The sequence below is a fragment of the Paroedura picta genome, chromosome 10 (assembly GCF_049243985.1).
Source record: "Paroedura picta isolate Pp20150507F chromosome 10, Ppicta_v3.0, whole genome shotgun sequence".
Taxonomy (NCBI): Eukaryota; Metazoa; Chordata; class Lepidosauria; order Squamata; family Gekkonidae; genus Paroedura; species Paroedura picta.
The window spans coordinates 51,094,454-51,122,311 of NC_135378.1; the positions used below are offsets into that span (position 1 = coordinate 51,094,454).

Here is a 27,858-nt window from a genome sequence, read left to right on the forward strand (position 1 = left end):
TACAGACGGATAATTGGTCAATCCTCCATAGAAGGGTTTACGGTATTATGTTTGTGCAGGGATAGCTGAAGAGTTTAGCAATGTAATGAGAAATCTGTTGACACTCAAGTTCTTTGATGTTCTTTGTTCATTGATATTGGCCATCCAAGCAGCAGCTATGACCATAGGGTTGCTGAAATCTCAGCTGAAATATACATTGTGTGTCTGTGAAGTGCAGCAGTGGAAAGCAGATTGTAATGGCAATGTAATCCCCTTGAACAAGGAATCATTCCCACAATGACATCAGTATTGATTTCTTCTTATAATTTTTAGAAAGTTTCATGGCCAAAATATTTTTTTGTTTTCTTTTTTATAATTAATGCATTTATTTCATTGAAGGGCTTCTGACAGGCTGAACACATTTGTGATTGCAGGAAACCTATAGCACAAGTTAGATGACTAGCTTTTGGTACCTTCAGTTCAAGAGCGTTATATATGTTATTCAGTTTTTTAATGTGTTTTGTAAGTGAAAGATTTTTTTAAAAAAGGGAAAAAAGGACCCATATCATAAAAAGGTGAAAATGCAAATTTTGGTATGCTCCTTTAATTCATACCCTTTTCAGTCACATAAAACCTGCTTTATGATTAACCATGTATTTGTTTTATTCTAGGCAATTGCCTTACCTCCTATAGCCAAGTGGCCCTACCAAAATGGTTTCACCTTTCATACTTGGCTAAGAATGGATCCTGTAAATAATATCAATGTAGACAAGGATAAGCCTTACTTATATTGGTATGTATTTTCATTTCACATCTCTGAAACATGTTTCATCTACATGTACTTCCAAAAAATCCCTGCTCCACAAATACATTTGAGAGAATTTTGAATCTAAGAATTTTAAATAACTCTTTTCAGTTTTCGAACAAGCAAAGGACTTGGTTATTCTGCTCATTTTGTTGGAGGCTGTCTGGTTGTGACCTCAATTAAATCCAAAGGAAAAGGCTTCCAGCATTGTGTGAAATTTGATTTTAAGCCACAAAAGGTATGTCCGAATGAACCATCCTATAAACTCTACTGGTTAATACTTAGAAATGTTTACAATTAGCCACCTGAGGTACATTTTTTGCCCTACAAATCAAAGCCCATTGAGTCTAGCTGTCAGGATAATGTTGGTTTTTGTATCACTGATATACCCTCAACTAATGTGGTTCTTGAAAAAGAAAGAAGATCCTAAAGTATGTACTTCAGAAACAAAAAAAGTCATGTCTTTGAACAGTGTCCCCCTTCTAAGTCCACTGACTTAGGATAACTCTGACTTCAGTGGACTTCACTGTTTTAGTTCTGTTTAGGATGGCACTGTAAAGCTAGTAGAATAGTTTTCTTAAATATAATGATGCAGGCTTCAATGTTAATATCACTTACATATGAGCTTGCTAATGTATTTTCTGGTGAGCATTTTTACCTAAGTGGATATCTTCTCTACCTTTTTGTTACTCCAGGTTGCAAGCAAAAGTCTGGGGAAGGACTGGGTATAAATGCAAAAATAAATAAAAGTAAAATAAAAATAGTGTTAAAATACTATAACAGTCAAACAATGAGACAGTAAACAGAATTGGCAAACAGAATATAATATCGTAAACAAAACTTGACTAGATGTTAACATTTTCAATTTTTATTCTCAGTTGATTAGATGTAGAATTTAGCAGATCAGAACAAGCACTAGATTTCAGACTCTAAATACCAGTTCTTACTCTTTCACAACCAGGTTGTGTTGTTTGCTTCACTTCCAATTAAGATACATTTGGGGGTTTGGGCTGTTACACTACGCATCTGCTTTCCTTTAACCAATATTTTCACTAATTCTATGTGCAGTAAAATTTTTAGCATGCAAAAAAATATAGTATTGAATTTAGTCTGACACATCTATCTTTTTATGTAGTGGTACATGGTTACTATAGTACATATCTATAATCGCTGGAAGAATAGCGAGCTTCGATGTTATGTCAATGGAGAATTGGCATCTTATGGCGAGATAACATGGTTTGTTAATACAAGTGATGTAAGTAACTGTTCTTCAAAATCTCTTTTGTTGCTTCCAGGTTCGAATTCATAAATAGATTTGCTGACAGAATTTCCATGCTTCTACTGCTATTTAGCTATCAAGAGAGTACAGCAAAATGCCTTTTATTTTAAGGTTAATTAATCTGAACTGTAATCCATGAAGTATCTCTCTTGAATAAAATTCATTCTTCACAGTTATGAAAGCAGGCTCCCTTCTTGCTCTATAAGTATATATTGAAAATGTGCATGAGATACATCCTGTCTGAAATCTGTTTGTGAGCATAATGCACTGGTTTAAAGGCAACAAACATGGGACTAACCATGCTTGAAAAGGGGAAGGAGGCAAAGGAAAAATAACACTGATTAAGCTTCTATAATTGGCTAAAGATCAGTATTCCTCCAACCTGAAATCCAGTTTGCCAAATCATCTTCCTATTTCCTAGGAAATGGGTGAGGAAAGCAAGGTAGTTATGTTGGACTTCATATTTGAAGTCAGCATCAATCCTGCAAATTGCAAACCTGCAAAGCAGTGCCATTTGGAAAAGCATTGTAATGGTTGACTTCAGCTCCTTCTTAGTTGCTTTTGCTATTGGGCAGAAATGCCTCTTCCCCTTCCCTCCTATTGCACTAGAAACCAGAGCAAAAAGCAGGAAAGACCCCTAGAGCAGTGGTCCCCAACCTTTTTATCACCGGGGACCGGTCAACGTTTGGCAATTTTACTGAGGCCCTGGAGGGGGGGTAGTCTTTTGCCAAGGGACGTTGCTGCCGCCTGAGCCCCTGCTCCACTTGCTTTCCTGCCGGCGCCCCTGACCTCCCGCTGCCTGCTGGGGGGCGCTGCCAGCAGCAGCTGCACAGTGCCACGCCGAGGGGAAGCCCAGCCATGGTGGCCGCTGGAGAGCACCAAAGGTGAACCAGTGGCAGAGTGGCAGGGCAGTCCCGAAGGTAGCAGTCGGGGAGGAGGATGAGGAGGAACCCCGGCCCGGTACCAACTGATCCAAAGACCGGGGGTTGGGGACCACTGCCCTAGAGGAGAAAACTGAAAAGTAACTTTGTAGACCTTTAAAGTTTAAACCACTTCATCAACAACTATCATAAAAGCCAAATATTTTTCAGGTTTATTTGATATCTACTGAGCTGCTAGCCAAAAAGATTCCCTAATGTGTATTTGGCTTTAAAAATATTCCCCAAATACCAGTAAAGTATTGTTTGAGTGTTTTTTTGGTTTGTATAAATTGAATGCACACCCATAAGATGGTGTTTTGCCATGTAAATACTTTGTGTGAAGTTTTAAATGATTGTTGCTGTGATCTAAAATGTAGGCCTATAAAAACAGGAACTGGATGAAGTGGGTTATTAGATGGTAGCTGTACCCAGGAGGGTAGAATTGGCTGCTTTGTTCAGTGAGTTTTTTGTGCGAGAAATGTGAGTATGTGTTTACGTGTGTGCAAGAAGAACCTTGAGGGAGGCGCTATACAGTGTGAGAGAAATCTATGTTCTCTATGTAAGTCTGAATGGCAAGTTAATCTCTGTGAAGTTATTTACATAGATGGCAAGTTGAAGTTAAGCTTTGTGGAAGTTATTGGCCTAAGTGGCTAGTAAGAAAACAAGCCTGTGTGGCTAGGACTATTTAACGAACCATTACACTTATGTACCTATCTGAAAACATTACTCTTATTAACCATAAGAGCGATGGAGACTTATCCCACAAGGAGCCTTTGCTGCCGCAGGGATGTGTGGAGGAAAAGGACGTGTTCTTTGGGCTTCTCTGTCTGGTGGCGGCATCCCCCAGCTGCAGCTTGGGGGGGCACTCACCTTTATAAGGGAGTGCCTGGTAAAGCACAGCCTCTTCCCCCTGCCTTCTGCAGCCCCCCCCCCCCCGCATTGACTGTTCTGTCATTCTACCATATACAACTAAACCATCCAGCCTATTGGATCCAACTAAGAATCCTAAAGCAAGAGCCTTTGTAGGCAGCAGAAATAAGAAAGGCAAGGAAACAGCAGAACTTACATCATCTCAAAACACTAGGGCCATTTCAGAGATTACACACATAAAGGAGAGACTCAGAGAAGGAGAAAAGACATTACAATAGGCAAGTTAGTTTATGTAAACTATCCTCAGTCCAGAATTATGTGAAAGTCTGACTTGTACATAAAGTCCAGAGGACTTTTTTTTTCACTTCTGCATTGGAAATATTCTGACATCCAGAGAACTTTCCCTGATGTGAAAGTGAATGTGGATTTCCTGTGGTCACAGAATTCCATGTTTATCCCTAAGCAGTACCCCAGCCTTTAGACTAAAGTACACTTTTTTTTGCTTTTAAAACCATATATATATAATGATAGAATTGCCACCATTTTTATTATCATGTATCTAAATAGCTTGTGTTCTTTCCCAGACTTTTGACAAATGTTTCCTGGGATCTTCAGAAACAGCAGATGCCAATCGAGTATTTTGTGGTCAGATGACAGCTGTCTACCTTTTCAGCGAAGCTCTCAATGCTGCTCAGATATTTGCTATTTATCAGCTGGGCTTAGGATACAAGGTATTTCTTATTTTAATTATGTTGAGTTTTTTCTGGATTTAAGTCAAAATTTAATTTACAAAAAAAAAAACGGATGTCCATTTTAAAAGGATTGTAACTTTCTAACCAAAGATACTGTTCTCATGTTCTAATGTTCTAATCAGTGTTGGTGTCAAATTTCCGTAGAACTGCAAACTAAGTTACTTTTTAAAAATAACAAATTAGTGTCATATGGGATATTGATATTTTGATGCATCATACAAAGTAATCAAATAATGCATGGTTATGGATTATGAATATTTCATTAATATTCTCAGTAATAAAGATAAATGTGGAAGAAAGAAGCTACAAAAATAAAGCTTGTGTATTTGATATGTTAATGATTTGTGTTTTACGGGAAACTGAAGATCCTTGTATTCAATATGAGAAAATGCTTTCCTTTGCCACTAACAATTCCAGCTTTTATCTTATTTTCCTTCATCTTCTTTTCCTCTGCCAGCTCTTCCTCCTCCTCCTCATTCTTCTTTTGCCTTTAAGGTGAAGGGTGCATTAGACAAAGAAATGCAACAGGTTGAAAGAACACTAATAAAAATATTAGCTTTATACTTATTTTAGTCTCTTATTTGAAAATTTATTTCAAAAGAATTACTATACACACACATACAATAAATCAAGCTGTAGATTTACTAAGGTAAAGGTATCCCCTGTGCAAGCACTGAGTAATGTCTGACCCTTGGGGTGACGCTCTCTAGTGTTTTCATGGCAGACTCAATACGGGGTGGTTTGCCAGTGCCTTCCCCAGTCATTACCGTTTACCCCCCAGCAAGCTGGGTACTCATTTTACCAACCTTGGAAGGATGGAAGGCTGAGTCAACCTTGAGCCGGCTGCTGGGATTGAACTCCCAACCTCATGGGCAGAGCTTTCAGACAACATTTCTGCTGCCTTACCACTCTGCGCCACAAGAGGCTCATTTGCTAACTGTTTACTAACTGTTGTTAATTTGTCATCCACCTTTCCCTCTGAAACTAAAGACAGGTTACACAATTGAAAAACAGTGTTTTTACAGTAATGTAATATGATGAATGAAATCCAAAGGATTGCAAGTGGTGCTTTGCTTGTGGAACAGATTGTTTCAGTCTCTTGCTTTCTACTGTAACCCATGGCATTCTTTGATAAGTAGCTGTGGGGGCACAATGTGGTGTGCAGCATGGGGACAGGGTCTGCAATGGGAACGGAAATTGGCAAAAATCTTTTCCTCTCCCCACACAATTGGAAGTGCCTTTCAATTTTGGAAAAGGGATTTTGTTTTTGGACAATTAACTTGTACCACAGATCCATATCCTTTTTCATGCCGGGAGGCGCTGTTACAATAAAATCTTTCTGAAATACTTGGCTGCTCATAAATTTTTTTTCTTTTCTATTGTATTCTAACTAAAATGTTCCTAATATAATTTTCTTCTGTTCTAGGGGACCTTTAAGTTCAAGGGAGAAAGTGACCTCTTCCTTGCTGACCACCACAAACTGTTACTGTATGATGGAAAACTTTCTAATGCTATTGCCTTTACATACAATCCAAGGGCTACTGATGCACAGCTTTGCCTAGAATCATCACCTAAGGATAACCTTTCTATCTTTGTACATTCACCACATGCCCTCATGCTGCAGGTATTTTGGCTTTACTATTTAAGTTGTTGTTTTATTTCCTCCAGATGTTTCTGTGTTTTGTTTTAACTGTGCTTCCTTTATAGGGATTGAACCTCATCTGTTTTATTTACTTATTTTTATTTATGGCTAGTCTGTTGTATCTCATTTGTAGAATCATGCACTTGCCATCTTGTTTTCTTCTTAATCAATTAATAAATTTGGTGGATTTGTCTTAATATGTGTGTGTATTATTCTTTGCCACAAAAGCTTGTCTTTGACACCTTTTGTACCTGCTTTTGTTTCTGTTCCCTCTCATCGAACATTTAACTCGTACTACAAATGCTTAAAAACAGCTGCACACAAATGCTGTATTTGTTTATAAATTTGTTCAACCTTGGCTTTGACAGGATGTAAAAGCAGTTGTTACCCATTCTATCCAAAGTGCAATGCATTCAATTGGAGGAGTGCAGGTTCTTTTTCCTCTGTTTGGACAGCTAGACTACATGCAATACTCAATAGACCAGCCAGACACGACTGTGTGGTAAGAGGATTTGTTCTCATTTTAACGTTCCCCCTCAGTTTGGGATATAAAGAATTCTTATGCTTGCCTCTCAGTTATGCTGAGTTAAAAGCCAAAAATAGGTTAACTTGAGATAGATAGAGTATGCTGAAGATTAAAGGGTGGGCATGCACATCTAAGTCGGCAAGGTGAAGATGTCGGGATAGTCAGCTTTAAGGGAAAAAAATTATCTCCAAATAATGCAATTATATTTCAGCACTGGGGACATTATTTATATTTTCAAGGTTAGATCATGTTAAATTTCTTCTCCGGAGAAGACCTTGAGATGAAGTCAAGATTACTGGCACCAGATCTTCTACACAAATGTGTACATCATTCAGTAGCCATGTAATTTATGGGAGGGGGGTATGGAAAATCTCTTTCTCAGGGATGAATTCCTTCCTGTCAAAGTATGTGTATAGTTATTTTTTTTAAGAGCTGCTGGTTCTAGCCAAGGAGAGTTTATCTTCCTGACCCCCTGCTTGATCAATGGAAGATTTTTTTTAATATGCAGGCTACTTCAAGTTCACTAGGAGACTGATGAAAACAAAGCCTAGATGTTTTTGGTGGACTGATGTTTCTAAGTGGAGGCTATAAAATGTTTCTAGTATAGTTAATGTTAATACAGTAGCTTTCTAGTTGTTTTAAAGGGGGTCAGGCATGTGGAGTTTGACTTTCAGAATTTCTCAAGTTTGGGAACACATATATAAATATTAGAGAGGTTATAGCTGCTTACGTATACCTGCTTACCATCTAAAGTATGCCAATGATTTTTCGGGGTGATTCCATTAGGTTTTCAAGTGTGGCTGCTCTTAGTGGCTTTGCTGCTTTTTGGCCTATTATGCACGGCCGCTGAAATGGCGGCATGGAGAATGCGGAGGAGGAAGAAGCAAAGCAAACTGCTTACGTATGGGACGGAACGCAATGGCGGCAAAACCCAGAGTATCCAATTATGCACGCGGCTAATCTGTAGCCGCTTCTGGTTGCGCCCTGGTCCCGGGAAGCTCCACTTTCATCCGCATCTCGCTAACGCGGCTTTTTCAGCGGCATACGTTGACTCTACGCCTGGTTGCCGCCTGCAGCGTGCATAATTGGAGATTTTAGCCGCCGCCATTCCACCCCGAATGCAGACCTTCCACTCCGTGCATAATGGGCCTTTGTGATGCTCTTACTCTTTTCTGGAGGAAGTGAGACTTGCTCCTTCTCTTTCCTCATTTTAAAGACCCTATAAAAATGTTATAGTTTGTAGTCCTTTTGACTGAATAATGTTGATGTAACTAGGTGTTCTGATTAAAATAGTTCTGTTCTTTTTGTAACTTGTTAGTTTAAGTTGTTTCAGGCTAATTTATACAAGAAAGGTAAACATTTATAAATAAATATATTGAAATAAACATTTTTCTAGCCTTCCCCATAATCTGTTCTTGCCTGCTATTTCATATTTATGCTAAGACATCTGAACTTAGTTTTACAGATATGCTGACTTTCCAAAGTCATTGCAAAGTTTGATCAGTGAACCTCACTTTTTAGATCATACAAACCAAGATGGTTACTGAAAATCCTGAGGTATTAATAGCCTTTAGATGGCAAACCAGTGGAAAAAGAGAGCATTCAGTGTCATATAGCTTTAAGCAGCCTTAATAATTATGGTTATTTGGTGGTAAGCTTGACTAAAGTTTGCTCAATTTCAGTCATTATTAGACTCAGATAAATAGATTAGCCCCTAATAAGTAATATTAGACTGAAAGAAAGAATAGATCAGAATCCTGGCAATATGTAATTCTGCTGTTAAATCTAACATTTTAAAGATGTTGGGATACTCATTACAATGTATTTTTCAGTTCCATTCTCTTGGCTTTCATTATGGAATTGCTGAAGAATTCAATTGCTATGCAAGAACAGATGCTTTCTTGTAAGGGCTTCCTTGTGATAGGATACAGTCTTGAAAAGGTAAACTTAAGCAATTATAACAGCTTTTTAAAACTGTATGAATCCACATGACTGGTCCATATGAATCAAAACATGCCTATTATCTTAATGTGTTTTCTTATTTTTTGTAGTCTTCCAAAGCACACATTAGCAGAGCTGTTCTAGAACTTTGCCTTGCCTTTGCTAAGTATCTGAGCAATTTGCACAATGGTGTGCCCTTGCTGAAACAGCTGTGTGACCATATCCTACTTAACCCTGCAATATGGATTCATACTCCGGCCAAGGTAATAAGTTGCATTTTTCTGGAGGGTAGCTGCAGAGTCTTGGTTTTCAGTAGATAAGCCAGGTTGAAGTCTAGAAACATCTTAGAAATCAACAAGATTTTCAAGATATAAGCTTTCCAGAGTCAAAACTCACTTTGTCAGATATGTTTGTGTATCATTTAGTTGTAAGGATGAACATGGCTGGTTTTAGCTGGTCTGTTTTGCTCCATCCTTCCAACTGAGGGGAAGTGAAAGAAACCACTAAACTGTCTGCCAGCCATTTCAGGCTGCTAGCAGATGGGTGTACCTGCCCTGCTGCTCCTTCCTGCTTAGAAGCGGGGACTGTTAAAATGGCCTCCAGCTTGGAAGGAGGGAAAACTCTCTCCCTCTTGGAAAAGGGGGGTAGTGAAACAGAGGGCTTAAAGGGCTACCAGCCATACCTGTTTGCTGAAATGACCGGCAACAATTGTAGTGGTCTGTTTCACTTCCCCCTGCTTCTAAGTGGGTGGGAGCAAAATCGATTGCTGTTATAGCTTGGTAGCAGGGTGAGTGCACCTGTCTGCTGTGAGCCTGAAATGGCTGCCAACTGAAACTGAACTGGACAAAGGTCAGGAAAAGATTCAGGGCAGGTGCTTTCCCTGAACCTTAGTTCAGAGGGCACGAACCAGGGCATTTTTGAGAAGAGTGTTGTTCATGCCCATTTCTACATAATAGTGCTGGGATAGTTCATTTAGATATTTGAGATTGAAGGAATCAAATGTTAAGAATATCTATTTATATCTATCTCTCTATATATATTTGCTTCTATATTTAATTATAAAATGTGAATTGGTGCATCAGAATGTAGTTTCCTCCCTAAAACATGAAAATGATAATTTTACAACTTTAAAAGTCAGTTGCTTTAGATTCCCATGTGTATGAAAACTTGGTTAACTTCCTGCTGTTCTTAATTGGATAACAATGCAGGTTCAACTGATTCTGTACACTTACCTGTCTACTGAGTTCATTGGTACAGCAAACATATACAATGCAATACGACGAGTTGGGACAGTTCTACTGGCAATGCACACTTTGAAGTTTTACTATTGGGTAGTGAATCCTCAAGATCGCAGTGGAATTGTTCCCAAAGGTTTAGGTATGTATATATTATCCTAATTTTTATTACCAAACAATATTTGTTTTAAATGTCCCTTGTCTTAAGCAAGATGTGTATCGTATTTAGGGTTATAACTACCATAATATTCCTAAAATGTCAGGAATTTTGGTAGACCCAATACACATGGAAAATATTACTTTGCAATACAAGAATACATATAGATGTCTCAGGAGCTAAGAATGACCATGAAGCTGGATATCTCTTTGTCGTTCTTTCCTAGAAAGTAGATTTCTGATACAATTCTCTCAGTGTGGAAAAAAAACATTATGTAGAAATCTTACAATTACATCAGAGCTGTGGGCTATTGGATTTGTTTTTAATTTTGTTTTAGAACTATAAAGTTCTAAACAATGCTTGTTGATTTTCTAATCTGAAAATGTGAACAGAATTTTCCAATTCGTATCTAATGTTAGAGGAAAATTATAACTAAATCAAAATCATCTCAAATTATTTATTGATTTATTTTATTATGGAGTATATGTTGTGAAATGACATGTCTCTTTCCAATTAAGATGGACCTCGACCTAACCAGAAAGAAATTCTTTCTCTGAGAGCCTTTTTATTGATGTTCGTTAAGCAGCTTGTAATGAAGGTAAGAAGGTATCAATGTAATGTAATGTAATGAAGGTGGAGTGGGTTCTCTACAAGTTCACCCCTAGATGTGGTATATCATAAACAGTGCAAAAATGGAGTTACAAACATAGAAAACAATGCAATAGGAGCAAGATAATACATTCAAATAAGCAACTTCCATTCTGTTATACTACAGTCTTTATTTCCTTTATAGAAATTGCCTCCAGTTTTTTTGCTGTACTGCAGGCCTCCGATGGAAGTAACATGAGCAAACAGTCTGCTAGTCATCAGTCTTCTTCCCTCTCACCCATCTCCTCACTTTGTAACTTGATCATTGCCTAGTTCATTTCTGTTGCTATGTTTACTGCCTCCTCTGTATGATCAAATATTACAAACCAGTATGTATTTAGACTGGGAGATCTGTGCATAAGCTTTTCCTCTTTTTTTGGAAGCTGTTTGGTGTCTGGTAATTTTACTGTATCTAAACATTTTAATGTATTTCAGATTTCTATTATTATTATTATTATTTATTTAACTTATATCCCGCTGCTCTCAGCGCATCCTTTTTGTTGTGGAATTTTTCTTCTTGCATATGATTTGTCTGTGCTTATAGAACTTCTGTTTTATCTTTTAAGGATCATGGCGTGAAAGAAGATGAACTACAGGGCATTCTCAACTATCTCCTCACAATTCATGAGGTAATATTTCTACCAATTTGTGGATGTCCATCCATACCTTTTGAATAAAATATTCCCTCTTGCCACAAGATGGCTCTGCAGTAAGAAAAAAAAAGTATACAATCTCTAAAGTTTGCAACGGATGGAGTAGTAGTGAGCAGTGATTTAAAATCCATCTTCTGCTAGTGTATTGGCGTTCATTAGCATAGTTAGTCCTGTTAGTTTCTATTTCAGTTCACTGTTCTGTTAAAACAGACACGGGGAGCCCAGATGGCTGCCTCTATATTGTTTAATGTGGTTCAAGTAATTTTACTCTTATTTTGGTTTTTAAGTATACTAATGCTTCCTAAATGTGAACGTAAAAATAAAAATGTTTATGAACTGAAAGCAAAGCTTGTAAATGTAATTGGAAATAAATGTTGGTTACCACTCGAATATTTACATCTTCATATTTTAGCTCCAGGAAAGCACTTGGTGCCAGATGTAACATCAAAGAGTTGGGAAATGGGGACATAAATCTAACCAAACTAATTTCTTTCTGGGTGCTTGAAATGGGTAGAAGAAAAAAATAATTGAATTTCACTTGAAGAAGCATAGACTCTTTTGTTAGTAGATTTTTACCTATCCTCTGTGTCTTTTGTTTCTTATCTAAATGCTGGAGGCTACTCCTGAAGGGAAAGCAGCCTTTTTGACATACAGGTGATGACATCTTAGATGGCTCCAAAAAACTAATAAAATCTTCAGAACACATTTGTATTCAGAATTACATTTTGTAAATGAGTGTTGTACCTTGACATGTGGTTTCTGTAATGGAATTATCATTCTTTTTTGGGGGGAAATAGCTTACAAATCATTTTTTCTACACTACACTGCTTTATCCTTTAAACTCTGTTAATATCTTTAACAGCTCCCTTCCAGTATATTTTGTATTAAGCACCAACTCCAAATGTGCTTAGTGTACACAAAGAAAATTTTACATTCAAAGAAGTCTTGCAGAGCTTCCTTGTACAGCACACACTTTCAAGAGTTTTGAACAAGTCTCAGTAGGATAGGGTTGCATTCTTGAAACTGCTTGTTCATATATTGGTTTACTGAATTGTCCACTGTGACTGTTAAATTGTTTCATAGTTAGAGCTACAAAAATTAGTGTCAGTTCTGAACACAGTTACATATGCTGATTCATTGACAACAATAGAAGCTGTGCAGATTTGGAGACCGCTTTATCCCTCCCACCCTCCCTCCCTCCCACCATCCATCCATCCATCCATCCATTCATCATGGCAGGCATGAGTCAAAGCACTGGTTCTTTCCTTTAAATCGCTTGAGGCCAGGGTACTTAAAGAACTGCCATATTGACTAGCCTGCCAGTTAAAATTTGCCTCATAAGCCATGCTCTATTTGCCCTCATTGTCAGAGGTGATATGTGTAGAAACTGACAAGTGGGGGGCATTTTTGCAAACTCAGAAGAACCAGTGCAATGTACAGAGTGCCCAGTGCAATCAAAGAGTGCCCAGCAGAATCCAGTGTGTTTATGGCAATCCCAATTCAACATAACTGATGTCTGACAGAGAGTTATACTCCAGGCAAGAGTAGGATTGCAAACCCAGCAGAACAAGTGCAACGTCCTAGTGCCGAACTGAACCCAGTGCCATTGTGGCAACACCAGCTCAACAGGAATTATGTGAATTTCAGAATCAAAACAAGGGTGGTTCGTAAGCTCAGCACCACCAGTTCCATGCACAGAATGTCCAGCAATTGTAGAAATGCAAGTAAAAGAAGATCAGTCCTGTTGAGTTGGTGCACCAACTAACTTATCCAGAATAGGTTTTTAAAAAAATTATCCAGCCTTCCTCCCTCAGGGTTCAATAGAAATGTCAATGGGTTTTCTGGTGATTGATGTTAGCCAATCACATGTAATTTGCCAATAATGGTTTATTAAATTTACTATGCACATTCTATAATTCTCATAAGGAGATTTTTTGTAACTGATATGTGATAATTTTAAAAAGTGGTAAAAAGGAGCTTCAACATTAGACTGATAACACCCGTTCAAATTACTTTTTAAAACATACATCTCCATTTTTATTTAATAGGATGATAATTTAATGGATGTCCTGCAGTTGCTTGTTGCTCTCATGTCAGAGCACCCCAGTTCTATGATTCCTGCCTTTGATCAGAAGAATGGATTACGGTAAGAGTAGAAATTACAGTAGGCGAAAGAGTATTTAAATTATTTTGTTAGTTATTGCTCCTGATTGACTTGCATGACTTGTCAAATGACTGATGTCTAATATTCTTCTTCAATTTAATTATTTTAATTCTCTTAAATGTTCATTTTGACTCCATTTGTGGAGCGAGTGCACTGATTCAAGTGGACATAAGGACACTAAATTGTGTGATAGTAAATCTCATAGAATCATAGAGTTGGAAGGGGCCATACAGGCCATCTAGTCCAACCCCCTGCTCAACGCAGGATCAGCCCTAAGCATCCTAAAGCATCCAAGAAAAGTGTGTATCCAACCTTTGCTTGAAGACTGCCAGTGAGGGGGAGCTCACCACCTCCTTAGGCAGCCTATTCCACTGCTGAACTACTCTGATTGTGAAAATTGTTTTCCTGATATCTAGCCTATATCGTTGTACTTGAAGTTTAAACCCATTACTGCGTGTCCTCTCCTCTGCAGCCAACAGAAACAGCATCCTGCCCTCCTCCAAAGACAACCTTTAAAGAGGGCTATCATGTCCCCTCTCAACCTCCTTTTCTCCAGGCTGAACATTCCCAAGTCCCTCAACCTATCTTCATAGGGCTTGGTCCCTTGGCCCCAGATCATCTTCGTCGCTCTCCTCTGTACCCTCAAATTTCTCAAATTTATGCACCCCCATATCTATGTTGTTTGTATTCTACACAGCAAATACAAAGTCTCAAAGATATTTTACTCCAAGTGCTGCTTTTTGAGTGCTGAGTCAGTGTAGCTACAACCTCAGCATTCAATGCTTAAAGTGTCCTCAAGTCTTAAGTGTATAGTTGGGCTAGATACTATAGGATAGATCTGAATGCATTACAATCTTGCTTCAAGTATCTAGTTCGGACTTTGTAAACCAGGATTTCATGAAACCCTGGGATTTTTGATGGCCCTGGAAGGGTTTCCTGAATGAGTGGGAGTTAATCTTAACCATTGGCTCTTAAATAAACTTGAAAGGGCCATCTGGGCGGTGCTGTCCGGGTCTACGCTCTGCTGTCCGGGTCTCTCTGGGCCTCGGAATCCCCAGGAAGCGGGCCAATCTGGAGGCGCCCAGCAAAACTGGGCGCCTCCAGATTGGGACAGCCCCTAGAGTGCCCGCCTCCCCCAGCTGTGTGGGACCACTCGCCAAGCCTCGCCGCCACACAGCTCCTGGCTGGCGAGGGTTCCGCTTGGCTGACTTGCCTCCTTCCAGGCTGCAGGGCTCCCAAGAGCCGTGCCTAGCAGCGCTGCCCCGTAGCCCTCCGCCCACCTGCCATGGAGCCACCCACTCCACACACACCTTCTCGGCGGCGGCACCTTGCAGCCCAGAACCCGCATACCACGGAGCCTCCGCCTCTACAGAGGCCTTCCTGCCCGCGGAGCCATGCCACCCTCTGGCTGCCTGCTGGTGAACCAGGCCCTCCCAACAGCCAGAGCCAGCAGCGCCATGCTCCCTGGCCGCTCGCTGTATGGTGAGTATTTGCCGCGACCCCCGCAAGTGCCCAGCTGCTGCCCTCTCCACTGGTCGCCAGCCCTCCGCACGCACGCAGCCGCTTGCCCACCTTTTCAGCGGTCTGGCCACCAACGACCTCCTTGCTGCCAACACGACTGTCGCCTCTGGTACGTCCCCCCCCCTTAGCCCTCTCTCCCTGCCGCTGCCTGCTAGCGCTCATTGCCTTCCTGAATGCAATGGGCTTTTCGGCTAGTATATTATATATTTTTAACACTGTTATTCATTTATCGGGTGATATGACCATATGGTCATATTTAACTGCCCCTCCCTCTCCAAAAATGGCCAATGATGGGCCTGGAAGGAGTGGGAGAAGGCCCTGGTTTAGGCATGTATACAGCTATGCTCCCCAGCCATATTCTACATGATCATACCACTTCTGGGATATCTTGAAGCCTGAAGAATGTTTAAGGAGGTTCTTAATGGTAAAAAAGTTGAGATCCATTCTGATCATGAGCACAACTAGGAGGTTGGGAACAGATAGTAAGCCAGGACGTACAGTATTCAAGTCAAGGCAATTGGGCTTATTCTCAAGATTGCATTGTATGTCATCTTTATTATGAACTCTTGAATGCCTGAGACTTTTTCAGTCTATACTTCAGTTTTCTTTTATGAAACAAAACTTCGAGCTGCTTAGTTTTGGTTGAGCATTGTGTTTTATTAGGGGGAAAGGAGGGCTTGCACACATCACACTGTGGGATTCAGAAGAAGAAGAGTTGTTTTTATACTTCCAATATACTGGCCAAAGGTATCTCAAAGTGGCTTACAATCACTTTCCCTTCCTCTCCCCACAAGAGACACCATGTGAGGTAGGTGAGACTGAGAGAGCCCTGACAGGACTGCTCAGTCCGAACGGCACTTTGATGAGCCCAATGTCATCCAGCTGGCTGCATATGGAGGAGTGAGGTATCAAACCCGGCTCGCCAGATCAGAGGCCAGTGCTCTTAACCAACATACCACACTGGCTCTCCCAGTAGGAGACTTGGAGGTTTTGGGTGTCAAAAAATGGCTTTATAGTTGGACAGGGTAAAGTATAAGCTACTCAGGATACGGCTAGTTGTTATTTACCCATTTTACTCAAAGTTTCTATTGCAGCCAACATAGTTTTGTTCTTGCTCACTAAAAGCCAAACTATTTCTATTGTTTACATGTGTTGTTCTTTTAAAAATGTGCCTTCGCTACAACCTTTGCAATGTGCTGGCTGATTTTCCTTTCCTTTTCTACATGACTATTCATACTACTGGAGGGTCATATCTCAGTTGAATTTGAAAATGTCACCATTGGTTTATAGCTCCATAGGTGATCACAATTTTGGACTTTTTTCACTTCAATAAAGTCAGTGCTGATGTCAGGAGAGAACACAAACATGCAGCCAAATAAGGGAGTTATAGTTAAAACAGTTTTGGGAGCTGTAATTTATTTGCTGTATGAAAGTATTCTTATTTTACATGTTTTGTCACAACTACTGGTTAACCTTGGGCTATATTGTATTACATATTATAACTTTCCCTGCCTCAAGAGTCACCTGATCTTGTTCATAATTGCTTTCTTCCCCCTCTTTACTGCTGCTTTTTTATTTGTGGTCTTGGCTGTTGGTGATCGTTTGTATGGTAATGTGGTATGTGCTAGAAAATAATAAAACACTCTGAATAATGAATATCATATGAGATTTCTCATGTGTTTTTTTATTTAACTGATGATAGACATTCCTTTTTATTAACTAGCATAGGGAACATAAGTCTAAAGCAAGCTCATTGTGAGAAATCACTTAGGTTTTTGTATCATTTGATGATTTCAATAATTTCTAACTATCATATTGTGGGTTCCCCCCTGTAGGTCCTTATAATGTCATGTGTGTCACATTATCTCTGTGTGTGCATGCACCTGTGTGTGTGCATATTAAAAATGTATACGCCATCCTAAGCATATTGGAGAAGGGATGGGGAAAAGATACTAGGTAGATTTAAAAGGATATATCTCTTGAATGTTTTCAGAGGCTTACTGTATATAATAGGTGATTCTATGCCTGTATACAACTCTATCTTGGTACCTTTTCATTCCAGCCTTTAATTGCCATTAATTTCAACCCAGCTGCATATTTCCTCTTGTATCTCAGTTTTGATGTCTTATGTCCTCCGTTCTTACTGTGAATTGTCTTGGAACCATTGTATTTGCATCGTCTCAAGATAAACAAATTAGCAGGAGGTCTACAAGGACCTGCTGAGAAATCTCATTTCCCCCTATAACCTCCCTCTATTTCCCTCCCCCAGCAACCCCCACGGCTTTCCCCCTTTCCTCTCTCTATCCCATTCATCAATCAAGATTACCTTTAGTTGTCCCCCCAATTACTAAGTTTCTGTCCTTTCCAACCCTTGTCAGCCTCTCTGCAGCAAAAATTGGCTAAGTTTCATAAGTAGTAGACTGAACACTGGATCCAGATCGTGTGCTGGTCTTTTGGTCCCAGGCTTCATGTGTGGGTTGTGATTGACCACCAGGCTTGGCCCTGGCAAGTCCTTTTCTAAGGAATGTGACCGGCGGGAGCTTTTCTGGCTGTTTTGGCTTCTCAATCTAATTGTGTTCCATTCCATGACTTTGCTGTACAGAATCCAAGGCTTTGGGAAGCCTGTCAGTATTGTTGCCTAGCAATCTCCAAAATTGTCAATGAGAGCTCTTAAAGCTACATTTTCAAAAAGAAAATTATTTGAGGTATTTTAGCCTTCTGATATATGTGCGTGTGCAGAATTTCCTCTATCTGTCCTTGCCTCCTTTCTGTGGATTTTGAAATCTATAAACTATGTGCTAGTTCAAAATTCAAAATAGTTTTTTGGCCTGTGTTGGAACAGAAAGTGGGATGTAGAATTGTATGGTATAGCTTGATTTCATCAAATCGCAGAAGCCACGTAGGGTCAGTGTTTTGATTGGGGGGAACCAAAAAAGCATGAGGAGAAAGACAATGGCAAGCCTCTTCTAACTTGCTTCGAAAGCCCCTTGCTTTCCATAAGGTCACCATAAGTCCATTGTGACTCGATGGTACATACACAGAACACAGAGAAGAAAACATTAATGTTTACCATCCTTGTAATATGTTGGCATGTATAGCATCTAAGTTTAGAACATTGTTTTGAATTTTGCTGCAATTGTGAAAGTGAGCATGGTTTTAAGTGGGTAGCCGAGTTGGTCTGAAGCAGCAGAACAAATTTGGAGTCCAGTGGCACCTTTAAGGCCTATAAAGTTTTATTCAAGGTATAAGCTTTTGTGTGCGTGCACGGCATTGTATCTGAGGAAGTGTATGTGCACATGAAAGCTCATACCTTGAATAAAACTTTGTTGGTCTTAAAGTTGCCAAATTTGTTTTGAGCATAGTTTTATTAGACTATGTTTGTAAAGATTGGGAAAGCAGAAGTTTTAGCATATACTTGCCTGCATCTTGCTCCTATCACCAGTTCAGAATACCTGGATCTTTGAGACTTACTGTCTTCAAGTCCAGTTGATCAGACTTTGGGAGCATACTGTTTACAAGTATTGTTACAAAGACTGGCTCAGGTTTCTGAAAGCAGTGGCAGCAGAGTTGCTGCTGCTGAATAATTTGTGTCAGTCTTTTCTTCCACACCTTCAATGCGTATCTAGTGGCACTAGAAGAAATTTCCTTAGTGCCTTCAAAGAAGCACAGGAATCAATAAAAATATAAAGCATATATACAGTAAGCCAATTGTATGGTGTACCATTAACAACAGTATAATAGACTCTGAAGTCCCCAGGTGAAGAAAAAGGAAGTGGCCTTTTTATTTTATTTTATTTTCCAGAATGATGAAAATTTCAGTAGGAAACTCTGGAACTGATAGAGAAACATGAAGGTGGTATAAGAGATTTTTCAAATTTGCCATACTTGCATGTTGTCTTTGCTGATGACATGCCACATCTCTTGGCCTTCCCGGTTCAATTAGGGATAAAAAACTTAACATTAATAATTATTTTAATGTCATCCCTTTTCGGATATCATGCAAATCCCAGTCTACCAAACATATATAACTGATCCTAGTTATTTCCTTTTCTACTTTTGGAATACTGTTCTGAAGCACCCTTGTCTTTTCCAGCTGCTTGCATTGATAGCACATATGTGGCCCACTCACTACCGAAAGGCTGCAGCAAGTGAATGGGAACATGAGACAAGTAAAGCCTTTTTGGAGAACCTTAGCCATTCTCTGTCTCACCACTATGTAGCCATTTTCCCTCTAAGTTAAAGACTTTTATTCCCCTGCTCCAAGCTGTTGCAGTTTCATTATATTTACCAGGTTTGGTTATTTTCCCCGGAAACAAAATAAAACTTTGGAAGCCAAACATTATCATGGACATATCACTCAAGTGTTCTTCCTTCCAATAGAAAAGGTTTGAAGGGAAAATCAGGATTACCTCTCCAACATTTATAAACAAAGGAAATGCCGTCCTTAAAATGGTAGACTCAGTTCTGCTAGGACTAGTTGACTCCTGAGAGACATATGGTTGTAGGGACTTATAGTGTCCCCCCTACCATCTCTCCACTAAATGAAAAATATCTATTCAGAGTTGCTAGTAATGTATCAAGGGGTATTAGTATATTCTAAATAAAAAGACAATAACCATATTGGTATTGCAAAAGGAACTCTTAGGTTTATGGCTTAAAACTTTGAATAGCCACAGTGTTTTGAACTAGTGACTATTTAGTTGCAACTATATAAAGCTTATGGGATATATGTTTAAAATAAACTATTTCTTGTTTTAGAATACCACTGATAACTTTGTTATAGCATTGCTTTCGTAGTTTGCGACCAGCTTCCCTGACAGGTTTTCTCAACCAGGTGTTCTGTGAAATCCTGGGGTTTCTTGACAACCTTGGAGGACTTTCGTGTGTGTGTGTGTGTGTGTGTGTGTATGAAACGTTTATTGGGTGACATGACCCGCTTCCCCTTCCAAAATTGCCAATGATGGCCCTGCAAGGGGAGGGGCCTTGGGTGGAGGTGTGCATAACTGTGCTTCCCAACCATATTCTGCATGATCACATCACTTCTGGGGTTTCTTGAAGCTAAAAGAAGGTTCCAGGGGTTACGCAATGGTCAAAAAGTTGAGAAAGGCTGTTCTCTGTTGCCACAGAACCATGGCTCCGCCAAGCCAAGCCACTAGTGCCCTACCTGGCCCCGGAACACCTAGCCACAGTGATCCATGTGACGGTCACCTCTAGACTGGACTTTTGTAACTCACTCTATGCAGGCCTGCCCTTAGCCTTGACCCGGAAACTGTTCTTATGTTCTGTTCTTATGTTCCATGTAAACTGCCCTGAGCTTCCGGGGAGGGTGGTATATAACTATAAATAATAATAATAATAATAATAATAATAATAATAATAATAATAATAATAATAATAATAATAATAATAATAATGTCTTAAATGGCTTTATACCCACTTTACAGGCAATACCCACTTTACCGTGGGTATTGCCTGTAATTTCCCCTTATTTATATGTATTGTCAAGATGTCAGAGAACTAGATGCTCCATGACTGTGGAGCTTAAGTTTAAATTAGTCCTATATCATCAATGTACTGGGGGAGTTTAACTTTAAGGGAAAAGTGAATAATTACGTTGTTAAATATTTTTTGCACAATGGTAGAACAATAACATGGATAGAAGAGTGAATATTTCATTACTGTCAGATTTTTGACAGCACAAAGTTCAGAGAAGTGGCTGCTGTTATGTAAAATTTGCCAACAGTGGATGTACTGCGTTTTTTACTGGTATGTCTGTCACTTTTAATTATAGTGAAAAAAAGGATGTTTGGTGGCAACAAGGCTTACTCTTTGCAAATATTATTGTTTCACACTTGGTAGGAATTTCTTTTCAGGATCTGAGTGTGGAATCGAGTAGTGGAAGGATAAAAACCAAGCATAATGTAGACAGAAGACTAGTACAAGACAGCTTTTCTAAAATTCTAATATGTCTAGAATTAACCCTTGTTTTTACCTTAATAACTTCACGTACAGTGTGTGAGTTAAATGAAAAGGATGTCAGATGACAGCATTACTTTCCCCACTCTTCTGAAAGCTGTCATAAATGACTAGCAAGGGACAAATGTCAAATATTACTGTTAGCATAAGTTTTTCCCCTTTCAGGAGACTGAGGCTTTTACGAGCTTTTGAGCCTGTCACTTTGAACACAGAACTGCTAATAAATGTTTTTTTTACCACTGTGAACTGAGCAAGGTGGCAGTGTTTAAAAGGAACTCATATAATGTACCTGCCAGAAACAAATGTTCTGAAGTGCTATGATTTTTATACTTCATGCTATTTTGTAATTAAAAACACACACACACAAAAACAGTCCACTGTGTGTTAATATGATTTTTTTTTGTCATTTTGAACTGTCAGTTTTTTTACATTGCATTTGTTTGGCTGCAGCCCAGCTAAAATTAGCCATGGCTACATTGCCATTAATAGCAGTGCAGTTTATGTTAGGCTTATTTGGTTGTTATACTAAATTATGGTTTATTTAAAATTTTGTTTAGTGTGATATTTGAACGCAGGCCGTTCACTAGCTCTAGTTAGCCCAAGAAGAACCACAAACTGAGATGCTTCATCATAGTGTTATCATTGATTTTGATTTGTAGTAATTCTTAAGAGTCTTTCAGTCTGAATGCAGGAATCCTGGCTGTGTTCTAGCTTAAGTGGACTTGCTGTTACAATGCAGTTGGTTCTCATTGGCAACAGGCAGCCTGGGATTTCTGAGGGAGGCTTTGGTTAGATTTGATTATCTGCTGTAGTAACTCTTGTTAGTTCAGTACACCAGGTTTTAATGGATTTTTTAATGATTTATCTGTATGATTTCACTGTACAGTTTTATTTTGTGAGCAGGTCTCTGGAGAGGCCTCAGTTAATCGTGACGAGTGAGTGCTGCCCAAGGGTGGGCTGGCCATTCAGTTTATAGGGGAAGTTGCTGGTGGGCCACTAGAATCTTGGAGAGTTGGCAGCAGCCAGCAACAAGTAATGCCAAGCTCTGGTAGTTCTGCCACTACCTTAGGGGCTAGTAATAGGTAAAGAGGGTGCCAACCAGGTCTGAGCCAAGCCCTTGCTTGTACCTGAATCCTTTTAATATTCCAGTCCGGTTCTGGTGCCACCTTAATAATGAATTACTTATTACCATTGGATTTAAATTTACATTCCGTTCATTTATATTGCTATTGATATGGGCTTAAGTCTCACTCAGTGGATGTTACTGGTGAGTACAGCCTGGAATTTTAATAATTATTAACTTTCGTTTATGTATTATGTTTATTTCACACAGGCAATCATTTTAGTAAACGTTTTTACTTTCCTTATTTAGTGTTGTCTACAAACTTCTTGCATCAAAAAGTGAAGGGATCAGAGTGCAAGCTCTAAAAGTGCTGGGATACTTCTTAAAACATTTGGCACCCAAGTAAGTACTGCGTAGACTAGAGCAGGGGTCCCTAACCTTTTTGGCCCTGTGTACAACGTTGGAATTTTGACACAGCATGGTGGATACTGTCATAAAGTCACTGCTGCAGCCCACCACACAAAGGCGGTGGAGCCCACCACACAAAGGCTGTTGCAGTTTACCTTCAGTCGCATAGTGAAGATCCTTGTGCTGTGGTTGCAGTGACTGCCAAAGCAATATTTTTAGAAATCTGCAGTCCACTTTGGCCACCTCATGAGAAGGAAGGACTCCCTGGAGAAGAGCCTGAAGAGTCACTGAAGCAGTCGATGCAAACTTAAATGGACTCCGGGGAATGGTAGAGGACAGGAAGGCCTGGAGGATCATTGTCCGTGGGGTCACGATGGGTCGGACACGACTTTGCACCTAACAACAACAAATCTATCAGATCTCCAGTCAGAATCCTTGCTTGGCAAAAGCCCCACCTGGCCTGCCTGCTTTCTAAACTTATTTGGTGGTCCCCAGCAAAGGTGTTAGTGGACACCTAGACTAGAGGAATATACACTACATATTTTGAAGTGATAGCAAACTTAAATGCATTTCTCCTGTCAGCCCAAAGAAGACACAAAACATCTTTTGACTATTGTTTTCAAAGCTATCAGAACATTATTTTATTATTGTTTTTTTTTAATTTGTTGGTGATATAGATGTTACGGAGTTGTCCATTTTCAGAAGAAATGATGTTATCTAACCATTCTGTTGAAATCTGTGATTTTAATCTTGAGACCTTTGGGCAAACCTGAGGCCGTATGTTATATTTATCTGTATTATTAAGATGAGACTCCCAGTAGAGTGATTTTATTCTCCATTATCATAGTCTGAAGAAAATTACAGTTCCTCAAAAAGAGAGAAAACAAGGAAAACCAGAAAAGGGACTTAGAGAGAATAGAAGCAGGGTTCTAGTGAATATCATGCTAGATCTGACTTCTGCAGAAAAATTGCCATGAAATTTAACAGTGTTCCTCATATTTGCTTTTTTGTAATTTGTCATGTAATTGCAGGAGGAAAGCTGAAGTAATGCTTGGACATGGTTTGTTCTCATTGCTGGCTGAGAGGCTTATGCTTCAAACAAATTTAATTACTATGACCACATACAACGTGCTGTTTGAGGTACATTTTTTATATACTGTTAGAATCTACTCCTAATTATGCAATTACATAGGTCCTGTTTTAAAATTGATTTATGTTTTTAAGATGTTGATATGTTCCAGGCGGTAGTGGTTTATATTCTTATTCTAATTTGTAGGAAGTGATGCTTAATTTGTATATTTCATTTGAAAACAAACTTGCAGTAATATCTCTTATTGCACTAAAGCTGTAAGTAGTTATGCTGGTCTGTGCCTTTCTTCTGTATCTCTTGCTTGGCTTCCTCAGTTTCTGGCTTCCCCCTACTTGGTCACCATCTTCTCGTGGCCACCCATCTAAAACTTTTCCATAGTAATTTCTTGGCCATTTCATCCTCCTGCTTTGTCCTCTGCTGCCACCCATACCATTGTTTCTGTTCCTTCTTTTTCTCCACCATCTACTGCGTCTTCTAGGTTCTGCTGCTGCTGTGACCCATCACAACACCAGATACATTGTTGTTGTGATGGGTGCTTCATAGTGCAGAATGGGAAACCAAGATCTCACAAGGTATTCTTGTAAGATCTCAACAGTGGAGAAACTGTTTTGCATTTGAAAGCCACCACATGGGCAGACATTGTCTATTTTTTCAACCTCATATTTCCCATGTTTTCTGTTTTTTTCCCCCTGCAAAAGTGTTTTTTTCCCCTTGGGTTTGAAGAAACTTTTGCCCTGGAAGCATCGCTTCTTTGTGGGTTGTTTTAGTTCCACAAAGGGACCTTACTTGACTATTATATAACAATTGGGCCTCAACAGATTGGAAGAAAGGGAGATTTATAAATATTTAAAATAATTAACCACATGATACCATTACTAAAAATTACTTTATAGCGACCACATGAAGGAACTGACACAGTTGTAACTTTGATTCCTTGGTTATAATGCTTTTGCAAAAAATGAGATACTTATATATAACAATTGTTAGATTAAGATTTACTCTGTCACATTGCTTTCCTTCTTTCTTTAGATACTTATTGAACAGATTTGTACTCAAGTGATACATAAGCAGCATCCTGATCCAGATTCAACAGTGAAAATTCAGAATCCTCGTAAGCATTATGTTTGTTCTATATTAGACTCTGAAACAGTATATATCTTACAGCATTCATTTAGGCAGTTTTTCCACTTGAGATACTTAGGAAGATTGTGTCCCCTTTGCCTGTAGAGGCTTATGTATATTTCTGAATCACCATATTTTGGTAGTTAGATGCTGCTGCTATGAAACAATTACTTGGGAGCAGGATATTTGATATTCAAGCTCTAGCATTTTCAGTAATTTTAGATAAAGCATGGAAGCAATTTTCATGCTGAATTACATTCTGTTCAATTGTACTGTTCTTGAGGTTGAAAGTGTATGCAAACGCTGCTGCATAGGACAAAGTTATATTGTTATTTGGATGTTTCTATGCTTCTAAAGTACTAGAAAGAGTTTAGTGCAATATTTTGTTTGATTATTGAGAACTGCTGCAATGTTAGTTGCCAAAAGTTTCAAATTGAAGAGATAAGTATTCAGGCAATACATACAGCTAAGATTGGAACAGCACATTTGGTAAGACACTTAAATGGACATATCCTATCTCAGCTATAATTGCCCAATTAATTATGCCTCTGAACTCTGCCTTACCTTCCTGGTAATTGACCCCCCCCTCCAGCCGCCACCATTTCTCTGCCTACATTCTTGGCTGAGGAAATTCCTTTATATCTGAAGAAGTGTGCTTGCTTTGTTCTGCTGCTTCACACCAACATGGCTATGTGCCTGAAATGTATATCAGTTGCTTTGAACATTCAGAATGCTAAATGTCTATTTATGGTAAAATACATTTAACATTTAGTTTTTGAAAACTGAATGTATCTTGGAGTAAAGTGGATAATACAATAATAAACATTTTGAGGAAGAGTCTCCTGTACGTATGGCAGGATAGTATTGCCCTTGGTTCTGTAGTTGTTTTTATAAGGAAATGAGAAGTGTTTCTATAACACTGAATATCTAGTCATTCACACTATAAGTATTTTTGATGTAGTCAGATGCTGTTCCAAATATTTTTACTTTCAAGTCAGATATACCTTGCTAGTAAATTCCTTTTGAGTCTTCAGATGAAGTTTATTATCTGTTTTGTTCATTTATGAAAATATTGGCCAATGTATCCAAGCCGTTGCCATTCTTGTTTGCTTTTCCTACAGCATAATTTAAGAAATCATTCAGTTGAGGAATTGTAGTTTTAGTTGCTACAAATAACATAAATGTTTTGGAAGACTTATTGTCAGGGTATTCTTAGTTCCTTAATGTCAGTTCATGCTTTCATAACCTTCTAGATTAGGCTTCTGAAATCTGTTTTATGTGAAGGTGTCCTTGGAAAGTCATTAGTAAACTACAGAAAATGTTGTAGAAATTGCCGCTGTTTATTCTACTAGTATTTAACTCTAAGGCAAAACAACTTCATTGATTTCTTATATGTTTCCAAGTTCAATTCAATGTGCTACTTATTACAATATCTATAAAACTCTTTATGGTCTGATACCACACATAAAGGACCGTCTCTCCATTTATAGACACTTCCCCACTCTTATCTTCTGGGCAAGTCTTGTTCGTTCTGCTCAATAGGTCCAGATCTCCTCTGTAAGATTATAGAAGTATTCCTAGTTGCCTCAGTATTTTGGAACTGCCTGCCTGTAAAGATCTCAAAAGTGTTCATGCTACAATTTTTGTGTAGAAAAAGTAAAATGGTGCTCTTTAGAATGACTTTTAGACCATAAGATGTTGGTGTTACTCTGATTTCTGTGCATATCACTTGTAAACTTTATTGCTGGTTTCTTTTGAGATCTTACTGTATTTCTGTAGAATTTTAAAAATAATTGGTTGATTGACAGTTTTGCACCTTTTGTTTTAAAACTATATAATTTTAGTTGTCAAGATTCATTATGAATTCGAAATAAAAAATGGCAGAATTTTGTTGCACTCGTTTTGCACATCAGTTCCAAATATATTGTTTTCATGACACATATATGATTAATGTAAATATATGTGCTGTGAAATGTGGATCAGGTAATGTGGTAAAGAAGACTTCTCTCAATGTATGTTTCTTGGTACTGGATCCCTCTTTGTTGTGCTTATATCTGCTAATAGAAGGGTGGGATGTTACATTTTTAAACTACAGTTGCCATGCCTGGCCTGCCAGCAAAGGAAAACAGAGGTCATGGGGTTGTGTCTGTTAGTAATGGTATGATATCATTTCCAGGTAACTCAGGATGTAACATCACATCCCTTTAAAAATTGCCAGAAATGTTGTGGTAAAACCATAGAGTTTCTGGTGATACCTAGAGACAACTGATGTTACCTCTAGGAAAAATGAAGTGCCTACACTTCTCTAGGAGTTGCTGGGAACTATGGTAAAAAAACCAGACACTTTAAACTTTTTTTTCTGCTGCTGTTGTTTTGAGTGGTGGTGGGAAACAGGAGCTGGGGGCAGGATAGTCCCCCCACAGTGGATTGGCAACATATTCCAAACACTGGATTGAAAAGGGCATCTAAAGCACCCCAAAGCTGGCTTTAATGGAATCAGTCAGATATTTGAGTTTCCTGCTTATTTATTTATTTTATTTATTTATTTAGATTTATATACCGCCCTCCCCGAAGGCTCACTTAGTTTCACTTAGTTAGTGAAAGTAGACAAACTGAATACTTACCGTATTTGCCGGCGTATAAGACGACCCCCCAACATTTCCACTCAAAATACAGTACTATGGGCCACTATGGGCAGCTATGTCTATCCCAACTGAAGTGCACCCGGCGTATAAGACGACCCCCCCACTTGGAGGCATGTTTTTCAAGGAGGAAAAGTAGTCTTATACGCCAGCAAATACTGTAGTTTAGAACCTCCAGCTCATTTCAATTTTAATTTTTACTTTTTTTACTGTTTCTCACCGGCCAGTTTCCTAATAGCTCCTTATAGGAGAGAAAGACATCTATAGTAGGTTAAAACAGCCTAGAGAGCCATTTTCATGGGTATGTAGGGAGATAAGAAAATAGCTCTTCCACCAGGCATTTGGTTGAGGGTAGAAGAACCCAGGAGATAACATAAGGCTACTCTCCCCCCCACCACCACTCTTGGGTCAGAACTATGTTCTAGATTATGTTAGCCCCGTTAATATTCTGTTCCCTTTTTGACA

At 38.9% G+C, this 27,858-nt stretch overlaps 1 protein-coding gene across 4 annotated transcripts in view; it reads left to right on the forward strand.

Annotated features, from left to right (window-relative positions):
* LRBA (LPS responsive beige-like anchor protein) overlaps window positions 1–27,858 on the forward strand; it is a 414,817-nt gene that overhangs the window by 51,085 nt on the left and 335,874 nt on the right. For all 4 annotated transcript variants that reach the window (XM_077300118.1, XM_077300120.1, XM_077300119.1 and 1 more), the window contains exons 6-20: window positions 651–772; window positions 896–1,022; window positions 1,920–2,039; window positions 4,438–4,584; window positions 6,032–6,229; window positions 6,616–6,749; window positions 8,606–8,714; window positions 8,825–8,977; window positions 9,923–10,091; window positions 10,625–10,704; window positions 11,321–11,383; window positions 13,456–13,553; window positions 22,441–22,533; window positions 23,571–23,679; window positions 24,659–24,740. In XM_077300118.1, coding sequence (XP_077156233.1) covers window positions 651–772; window positions 896–1,022; window positions 1,920–2,039; window positions 4,438–4,584; window positions 6,032–6,229; window positions 6,616–6,749; window positions 8,606–8,714; window positions 8,825–8,977; window positions 9,923–10,091; window positions 10,625–10,704; window positions 11,321–11,383; window positions 13,456–13,553; window positions 22,441–22,533; window positions 23,571–23,679; window positions 24,659–24,740 — 1,804 coding nt within the window. The remainder of the gene's footprint in view (window positions 1–650; window positions 773–895; window positions 1,023–1,919; window positions 2,040–4,437; window positions 4,585–6,031; window positions 6,230–6,615; window positions 6,750–8,605; window positions 8,715–8,824; window positions 8,978–9,922; window positions 10,092–10,624; window positions 10,705–11,320; window positions 11,384–13,455; window positions 13,554–22,440; window positions 22,534–23,570; window positions 23,680–24,658; window positions 24,741–27,858) is intronic.